At 49.2% G+C, this 9,771-nt stretch overlaps 1 protein-coding gene across 1 annotated transcript; it reads right to left on the reverse strand.

Annotated features, from left to right (window-relative positions):
• Positions 1 to 57: 57 nt before the first annotated feature.
• GTF2H4 (general transcription factor IIH subunit 4) lies at positions 58 to 5,899 on the reverse strand. The gene is made up of 14 exons (XM_032424905.1): positions 5,652 to 5,899; positions 4,858 to 5,000; positions 4,492 to 4,596; positions 4,008 to 4,139; positions 3,632 to 3,728; positions 3,452 to 3,540; positions 3,144 to 3,255; positions 2,934 to 3,002; positions 2,652 to 2,735; positions 2,143 to 2,275; positions 1,809 to 1,939; positions 1,095 to 1,142; positions 864 to 942; positions 58 to 411 (listed from the first exon to the last, which is right to left on the reverse strand). Exons 2-14 carry the CDS (start codon positions 4,995 to 4,997, stop codon positions 239 to 241), a joined length of 1,392 nt encoding a protein of 463 aa, XP_032280796.1. The 5' UTR covers positions 4,998 to 5,000; positions 5,652 to 5,899; the 3' UTR covers positions 58 to 238.
• Between the last annotated feature and the right edge of the window lie 3,872 nt (positions 5,900 to 9,771).

Genomic DNA, 9,771 nt, shown 5'->3' on the forward strand with positions numbered 1-9,771 from the left:
CCGGCTCGGCCCCATTCGCCGCCCTCCGGCCCAATGGCTGCCGGCGCCGCGACAAGCGGGTCCTTCGAGGAGAGAGGAAGCCTCGCGGGGAGGCGCCCGGGGCCGCGTGGCTCATTTCCACAACTTTATTAAACAATTAAGAGTCCGACGTGTAAATAAAAAACACCTGAGTTCTGAGGCCGCGCCCGCCTCCACGCGGCCACCCTGCCCCACCCCGCCCGGGTCCGAGCCCGCACTCTCAGGAGCTGTGCTTCTGCCGCTTCCAGAAGCGCTTGACGTCGCTGTGCCCGGCCGGGGTCACTACCATCAGCCGCTTGGCCGAGTTCTCGAACACCAGCACGCCCAGCTCCCGAGCGTGGGCCAGCAGCAGCTCAAAGTCCACTTGCGACAGGAACTGGTTATACAGGACACCTGCAGTCCACAGGGCAGGGGCAGCCGGGAGACAAGGCAAAAACGTGAGGCCCCTGGGCGGCAGCCTCAGGGCAGTGGTCTGGGCTTGCCAGCCACCACTGTTTTTAAAAACGAGTTCTTGATGCTTGTCTGTTCCAGTAACAGTGGTGTGATCCAGCCATGTTCAGTAAGGCAATAGAACACGTAAGAAAACCCACTAATGCTCACCAAACCAGAGAAATTACTGTCAGTTATCGCTCCCAATTTCCCACTTCTAGCTAAATCCACACTGCACTGATTTGAGACAATTTACTACTACACTCACCCCCAAAATAGTGTCTTGCCAGCTTTTCTCTCCCAACCCATGCAATAAACAAAAAAATAAAATGCATGGAGAGCTTTCTCAGTTCATGAAAACTAAATTGTCCTTCCCCTGGCCCGTGACCAAGAACCAGCGACTAGAAGCCACTCACCCTCAGTGAACCGGAGTCTGTCCCTTTCTAGCTCCCACAACCGAATCTGGTCTGTGATGGTGGGCGGCAGCACAGGCGTCTGTAGGGGCAAGCAATGGCTGTGAAGATGCAGGAATAGTGCCCCAGACAGCCCCAGCCGTCTACTCATTCCCCAGATCAGGCTGTCCCTTTCTCTTTTCCATCACTTCATCGTCAGGTGCCAGGGGCTGTCAGCCTCCAGCAGCTTGGTACCTGTTTGAGCATCACTGGGTGGGCCCTTGTCCTTAGGAAATGGATGATCTAGGAAAACAGACAAGAATGGGATCAGGGGCTCAGGTAAGAGGGCAGGAAAGGTACCTAAGCTGTTACCTAATGTCACTGGAATATCAGCTTACTGTTAAAAATCCATAGCCACGTGCCTGTCATTAACCCATTCCTGTTCAGCTGTCATCCCAAGTTGCTGTTCCCACTGGTCATGTCTGCTATTTCTTCTCTAGCACATTTGCCCTTTCTATAGTCTTGTTTTGTTTTTCTTTTTTAAAATAGCAGTAACACTTACTGCATGACAGGCTCTGAGCCAAAGGCTTTACTGCTATTCTCTCATTGAATCCTCCCCAAGCCCCATGAGGGGAGAAATGTTATTATTTCCATTTTTCAGATGAGGAAAGCGAGGCTCAGAGAAGTCAAGCAACCAGGCAGCTAGGAAGGGGTTAGTGGTGGAGACACAGCTAGGAAGGGGTTGGTGGTGGAGACACAAATCTATACCTCCCCCACCCCCCTGTATTTATTCCCCACGCGTAGAGCCTTGACTTCCCTTCATGTGCATGGTCTACACTCAAACACAAACAACTCACCACCATCCACTGAAACAAAGCCGCTATTAGCCTTCTGTAAGATGAGCACCCTGTACCCCCTAGCCCAAGTGCAGCCTATCTTCCCGCCCCCACCTTCCCCAAGTGGGGATACCTGCTGGGCTGTGATACCACTGGCGATGGCCTGCTGCACGCTCTCCCGGGTCACCTGCGCCACCACCATGTTGGGGAATCGATAGAGCATCTCTGAGAACAGGGCAATGAGGGCGATCTGCAGCTCCGACTCTGGCCCAGGGACAGGAAGAGAAGATGAGAAGGCTATCCCCACACCCAGACTCCCTCAAGACCTTCAAGTGTGACGAGGAATGTCCGAGAACTCTGTAAACTGCCAGGTAAACATGAACATAAACTGGCACTCCCTCCTGGTTCCTTCCCTCTCCCCACTCCCCTCCCCGCTCTGCTGTTCGGGGCCCTCTGTCTGGCCTCACCAGTGTAGGCGTACAGTCGGTAATTTGTTTCCACGACGATGAAGCCTGGCTGATGGCTGGTACCCCCAGCTCCAGAAACTCCTGATGAGAGATTGATGGCCAGGCGTGTGGGGTAGTAACGCCGAGATTTCCTCTGGAAAATACAGAAGGGAAAGGCAGAGGGCTGGCTCTCTCTCAGCTGTCACTAACCATCTTCCTGCCTGAGACACCAGACCCCTCCGAGGGCAAGAGCCCCAACTCCCAACTTATCAACTCCAAGGGACCCAAGTACTCGGTCCTGGCGACTCCCCTCTGCTACTGCCTCCCGAGACCCCAACTCTTTTTTGAGTATAGTTGACACATAATGTAACATTAGTTTCAGGTGCACAACATAGTGATTCAACAACTCTACACTTATGCTATACTCACTACAAATGAAGGTACCATCTGAGACCCCACTCCTTTTTAAAGGCCAAGGTAAGAGACCACCCTGCCTCTTTCCTAGAAGCCATGTATCTGGGTGTGCATACCTTCCTCTGGAAAACAAGCCCAAACTCACGCAGATGTTGCAGGAAATTCAACAAAGAATCACTCATACCTTCCACAGAATAATCCTGGGAAAGAGAGGTGGCCAGTTGGGTCCAAAATATCCCATTCTCCCCCTCAAACCTCATACACTCATTCCCTCTTTTCCCATCTATGCTTTGTTCATTCTTATCTTTCATGCTTTTGCCCATAACCTGATTTCCCCTTCCCATCTCTCTACCCACCAGCTTGCCCACCCAAGCCCCCAACTCCATCCCCCTGCTTACCTTGCCCAGAGTAGAGAAACTGAGCTGGAAGAGGAAGGAGAGAATCTCCACTAGGTCCATGCCCCGACTCTAGGGAGGAATGGGCAGAGACAAAGGGGCAGGGATAGAAGGGAGAAAATGAGGGGATAGAACATCAGGGGACAGTCTGCAAGGGTAATCTCTCAGTGGGTCCTGAGAAGATCAGAGCATGCCGGCAAGCAGCCTCCTCACCTGGGCTGTCTGCAGATACTGCAACATAAAGTACCACAGCTGGGCAGGGGTGTCCAGCAACAGGAACTGGAAGCCGGCCGAAGTAATGCAGGGTGGTTCTCCAGGTTCAGTGCTAGAGACATAGAGAGGGACAATGGTGGTGGTTTGCAGAGAGAGGCCACCATCCCCACTTGTCCTCTCATATTTTGTCTTGGTTTCTCTCTGGCTGTACTCCACTCAGCTCTCCTTTCTCAGTTAACTGCCTGCAATCCTAACCCACCCCAGACACTCAGTTTAGCAGGGATCTGATGTATCTCTGGTTTCCTCACCTCTTCATGAGCCCAGCCTGGCTGAGGAGTTGAGCCAAGTCCTGGCTGACGGCTGCACTGGGGGAGCCCACCATGAAGTGCAGTACCACCTGAGGAACAGAAGTGGATAGAGAGAACGATGTCTCTAAGGGCCATGAGACGTAGGAGCACAAGCAGAGACACAGAGTCCCAAGTCCTCACCTCCCATCGCTCCTCGGCGTACTTGTCAAGTGAGGGAACATCCCGGGCGTGCTTGTCTGGACCCAGTTGACTTGTGTCATCAGACCAGGCCTTGCCCCTACGCCAGGATGGGCCAAGAGTAAGGAACCCTGCCTGTGTTCCCTGCCTGCTTCTCTGTCCTCTTTCCCCCTTCATCTCCATGGGCTATGAGCGCGAGACATTTCTTTCCTACATCATGCAGCTACATCTTGTCCAACTTATTCCTAAAGGAGCTCCCAAAGGTGGAGACCACAAGGTTCCAGAGGGGCCCCTCAGGGGCTCTCCCCTCCACCCCCCGCCCCCAGCAGTTTAAATACTAGTTCCGCTGGCCTAGCTTAGGAAGATGGAAGTGACATACCCACCCAGAAGGGCAATGCGGAGGTTCTGGCGGAAGATGGGGTTGAGGATGAGGCCCTGGAGACCACCAGGGAGCAGCTGGGTGTGCCAGATACGGAGGCCACTCAGCAGCCCTGTACTTTCCTCTTGAGCTCTGAAACAGAAGCAGGAAAGTAAGAGGGTGTCTGGAGAACAAGAAGAAGGGGGCCCATAAAAGCCTCCACTTCTGCCTTTTCCGAACTGGTTATCCCTTGGAACACCATTTCATACAGCAAAAAGAGTGTCTTCTTAAGGCAAATTTCTTTACAGCAATGCCTACCAGAATCTTGTTGTAGACATCACAATTTTCCAAGAGGGAAAATACACGCAGAGTTTCCCAAACTTATTTTTTACGTACAAGCTTTGTGGTGTATCCATTAATATTTCCTAGAAGTATTCCAAGGGACACTTGGAATAGCTAGTTGTTGAGAAATCTGCATCTAGCTGAGCATGCAGCAGAGACTCACTTGCTGAACTCCTTTTTCACCCACAGGGCCACGGCGGCTTGTGGCAAAGGCTGCTCCAGAAAGAGCATCCGCATCACCCAGTTCTTAGCCAAAGATGGGAGCTCCCTGGAAGGGGGTACAGGTCAAATGTTAATATCAGAAACTGCCTTATCTGCATCTCTGCCCTCAACAAGCTCGCAAACATCTCATCCCACCCCCCACACTTTTACCAGTCTTGCTGTCCCCACTAGCTCCATCTGTTTTGGCCTGACACACTTCAGTCTTCAAGCCCCCGAGGGCTAAGCTTCAACTCATGATAACTTATTCCAGTCTGAAGGCCTCATTACATTTCCTCAACATGGTCCCTGCCATGAAGGGGGGCGATACCTGAAGACAGCCAGACAGGTGGCAGGATGCCCATACAATCGGTCTAATACGCCAGGGCTCAGGCCGCCTAGGAATTCCTGCAGATTCCTGCATTGTAGGTGTACTCGGTTCAGTCCACCCCTTGAGGGGGTGCTCTCCATCACCTGAGAGATGCAAAGTTAGAAAGTCACCCCCACAGTCCATGCCAATGTCATCCCTCACCTCATTCCTATTCCAGATCCACTGGCCCCCACAACAACCCATCCTTTCTATGATTTCCTCTTCTGTTACTCATCTCCTCTCCTTTCTCCCAGACCTGACCAACCTCCTCTCCTCTCTTGCCTCCTCCCCCCACTTCTAGCCTCAACTCCAGTCATCTCTCAATTTCCAAATTAGAGAATTGTTCATTGTCCCATATTGGCAAAATCATTTTTTTATTTCAATGTCTCGTCTCGTCTTTACCTAAGCAGTGTCAAGGAAACTTGTTTAAGCCCAATCCCCTCTCCCTTCCCCTCTCCTGGTCAGATTAGCCCACGAGCTCCAAATTTGTCAGTCCTTCCCATCTGTTTGTTGGCCCCAAAGGTCCTGCCGGGCACAACAATGAACTACTTTTCTCCTCCTTGTCTCCCAAATCTGTCCACCTCTCCTCTTTGCCCCGCAAGACTTCACCCCATTCACCCTGATCGACATGCCGATCTCCTAACTTCTCTCCTACTTTCCTCCTACTCCTCGCTTCTCACGCAACTCTCATACCTCCCCCATCCCCTCTCTCTCGGCGCCCCCCTACCACTCCGTGTCGCTCCCCCTTCGTGCACCTTGAGTCTCAAGTCGTCGCTTAATCGTAGCTAAGGTCTCGCCTTGGCTCCCGGGAATTGGAGAATGGACGATGGAAAATGAATAGCTAGTTGTTGAGAAATCTGCATCTAGCTGAGCATGCAGCTAGAAAAAGATGGGGAGAGGGACAAAGAACTAGACAGGAGTCCAGAGTGGAGGATTCAGAAGAGAAGAAAAGGAGGGGAAGGAGTGGAAAAGTAGGGAAGATAAGAATAGGCGCTGCACACACTCGCCCGCCGTGGGGCATTCTGGGAATTCGAGTCTTGCCTAGGCTCGCCCCGGAATAGGCTGAAGCGCGTCTGACTACAACTCCCAAAAGGCACCGCGAGGAAGCCGCTAGGAGGGAGGCCGGCCTTTAACTGAGAGAGCCGGAGACACCCGAGGCCGCGCCGCTTTGTTCCGCGTCGCCTTCAGCTCACGCAGCTGACGGCGAGTCTAACCGACCTGGGCGGGAGGCGGGACCCCGGGAGGAGAAGTGCCCCGAGGGCTTCCTGGCGGAGGCGCGGACATGGCTCCTAGGTGAGACGCTTAGTTTAGAGACACACAAACTGAGCTCCTTGAGCTTTTTACTCCTTGTAAAATGGGAGTAAAGCACTCTCTAGAGCGTTCTTGAGAGGTAGGAGTTAGCACTACTCATTGCGCCTTACTCGGCACGTAAGTACTCAGTCTTAATTGCTACGTCCACCGTGCTCCCACCACCCCGTTTTTTTCGAAGATCCTAATAAATACAATTTTTTTAAGAAACCAGTTGTTGGGTCTGATTTGATTTATGAGGCTACTGCAGGAAAAAGGAAGGGAACGTCTTAAGCCAAAGCCAGAGCTACAAATATCCCCAAATTCCTATAAAGTAAGTTTTATTATTCCCACTTTGCAGACTAGAAGACCAAAGCCTAGTGAGATTAAGAAATTTGCCCCCAATAGTTCATCTAGAAAATCCCGAAGCTGGGATTTGAAGTACACGTGAGGGACCGCGGACCAAAATGGCAAGAACTGTGTAAGACTCTGTTACGCTCACCCGTGCTTGTTTTGTTTTTCCGTTTCTTTAACAGTCGGTGCATAAAATCCTCAAGGAGGACACAAAACTGACAAAGCTTATTTATGGCTAACCTTAAGTAAAATAAGAGACAAATTAGTCTGGAAGAAATATTTGACAAAATAGACAATACAAAGAGCTTTTACAAAGCAATAAGAAAAAGAACAGAATCGAAAGATTGTAGAAAGATGTAACAGGCAATAAACAGAAAAAAATATAAATTGTTTATAAGCAAATGAAAAAGCTCTCATCGACAGTAATTAAGGAAAAGTAAATTAAAGAAACAGTAAAATATCTGATTAGCAAAAAAAAAAAGGGGGGGGGGCAATTGACAACCTGGATGTTGTCACCGCATAGGAGCATAAGTACTCATATACTTTTTTTGAAAGTCGACATAGTCACACCTTTTTAAGGGGGCTTTGGCAGTATGTACCAGTTATTTTAATGTAACTGCCGGTTGACCTACCAACTCCACCTTTAGAAATGTATCATACTGAAGTTCTCCCACATGGATACAGAGATATACATGCAAAGATATTTATAAGATATTATAAAGATATTTATGTGTGTCTGTTATTGTATTATGAAAACAATGGAAACAGCCGGAATGTCCATCATGGGGAGTTGGTTAGATTAAATGTGGGTCATTGCAACAATGTAGAATACTGGCAACACTTAGGACACTGCACAGTGGCTGAGCTATGTACAACCTATCACGAGGGGGAGAAAAGCAGATTACAAAATGGCATGCCTAGTTCAGTGCCATCTTTGTAAGAAGCTTTTATGTGTGTGTAAAACTGAAATAGGTCATATGCTTCATTTTGACAGGAGCAAGCAAAGGGAAGCTGGGGAGACCCTGCAGTGTAGAGAAAAATCTTTAAGGCTACCCTGTCCAGAATAGGAGCCATTAGCCACCTGTGGCTATTTAAATTTAAATTAACTAAAATTTTAAATTCAGTTCCTCAGCCACATTAGCTTCGTTTCAAGTACTCAGTAGTCACGTGTGGCTAGTGGCTACCTATTGGATCATGCAGATACAGACCGTTTCTATGATCAAAGATTCTCCTGCTTGAAGGGATGCAGTGAATGGGGGCAAGTTGTCTGATGTCAGGAACAGGCTGAGTTTCTGGAGCAGGATAATCAGCCTGGGCTCCTAGGAGCTTCCCGACATAGGATTATCCAACCTGTGATGGAGAGTTCATAACCTCTTCCCCTCACGCACCATCCTGGAGAGAAAGAACAGAGAGCCAGGAGCCTACCAGCTGCTTCTCACCAGCTTTGCAGTTTCCCGGCTGTGTGGCCTTGAGCAAGTTGCTTAAAACACGTAAGTTTTCAGGCGCCTGGGTGGCTCATAGGTTAAGCGTCTGCCTTCGGCTCAGGTCATGATCTCAGAGTCCTGGGATCAGAGTCTCGCATTGGGCTCTCTGCTCAGCGGGATCTGCTTCTCCCTCTGCCCCTCCCCCTCCCACTCGTGCTCTCTCTCTTTCGCAAAAATAAAAATAAAATCCTTTAAAAAAGCCAATTAAGTTTTCTTTTCTGTGAAATGGCAAGAACTAACTATTTCATATGTTTTTTTTTTTTTTTTTAAGATTTTATTTATTTATTTGACAGAGAGAGACACAGCGAGAGCAGGAACACAAGCAGGGAGAGTGGGAGAGGGAGAAGCAGGCCTCCCGCTGAGCAGGGAGCCTGATGCGGGGCTCGATTCCAGGACCCCGGGATCATGACCTGAGCCGAAGGCAGATGCTCAACGACTGAGCCACCCAGGCGCCCTTATTTCATATGTTGTATTAAATAAGACATAATATGTAATAAGTATGGTCCTAGAACGTAGTAGGTGCTCAGTAAATACTGTTGTTATTCATTATTTTCTTAAAAAAAAAAATCACGCCTCTAGTAACTACCACAAAGAAGAAAGTCCTGTACCTGAGAGCAGCAAGAGGGGGTTTGATCTGGTTGGCCAAGTTGGGGAAGATTGCTGAAGGACAAGCAGGACTTAGCAAGGCAAAGACAGCAGGGAGGGGAACAAGATTCTGCAAAGGCCATGGCAGGAGGGATTGTGGCCAGTTGCAGGAACTGAAAGCAGGCCAGTAGTGTATAAAGGACAGATTGGGGGAGGATGCTGAAGGAACGAGGGGGGCAAACGTGGTCAGGAAGATTTTGTTCTTTATTCTAAGGTCAACAGGAAGCCATTAAAGGATTTGAAATAAAGTAGTGGGGTCAGATTTATGTCTGGCTGCAGCTGAAAACAAATCAGAAAAGAGCAGGAATAGAACCTGGGAGACTACTGCAGTGGTCCGGGCAAGATGGAAGTAGCATGTGCCAGGATGGTGACGGAGATGAAGAGAAATGACAAATTTAAGGGAAATCTGGGAAGCAAGATCAGCAGAGCTTCATGATAGGCTGGTCTTGGAAGGTGAGGAGAGGGGAGAAGGGGTGTCAGGGATGCCCCCCAAATTTTTGGCATGTGAAGCTGAGTGGATGATGCCACCATTCACTGACTCAGGAACCCATGGAGGAGCAGGTTTGAATACTCTGAGACAAGTTCAAATGAACTCCAGGTGGTTGCATAGGTCTAGAGCTTTGGGAGTTCTCAGCTCACTGCCATTGAGTCTGTTGTTCACCATTCTGGGTTCTGGCCTCTAAACTCCTGACCCATCAACATGTGTCTTAAAACATGGGTCACACTGGGTATTTACTCCAAAGACACAGATGTAGTGAAAAGAAGGGCCATATGCACCCCAATGTTCATAGCAGCAATGTCCACAATAGCCAAACTGTGGAAAGAGCCGAGATGCCCTTCAACAGATGAATGGATAAAGAAGATGTGGTCCATATATACAATGGAATATTACTCAGCCATCAGAAAGGATGAATACCCAACTTTTACATCAACATGGATGGGACTGGAGGAGATTATGCTAAGTGAAATAAGTCAAGCAGAGAATGTCAATTATCATATGGTTTCACTTATTTGTGGAACATAAGGAATAGCATGGAGGACATTAGAAGGAAGGGAAAAATGAAGGGAGGGAAATCGGAGGGAGAGATGAACCATGAGCGACTAT

This window comes from Phoca vitulina, unplaced genomic scaffold (assembly GCF_004348235.1).
Source record: "Phoca vitulina isolate PV1807 unplaced genomic scaffold, GSC_HSeal_1.0 scaffold31, whole genome shotgun sequence".
Taxonomy (NCBI): Eukaryota; Metazoa; Chordata; class Mammalia; order Carnivora; family Phocidae; genus Phoca; species Phoca vitulina.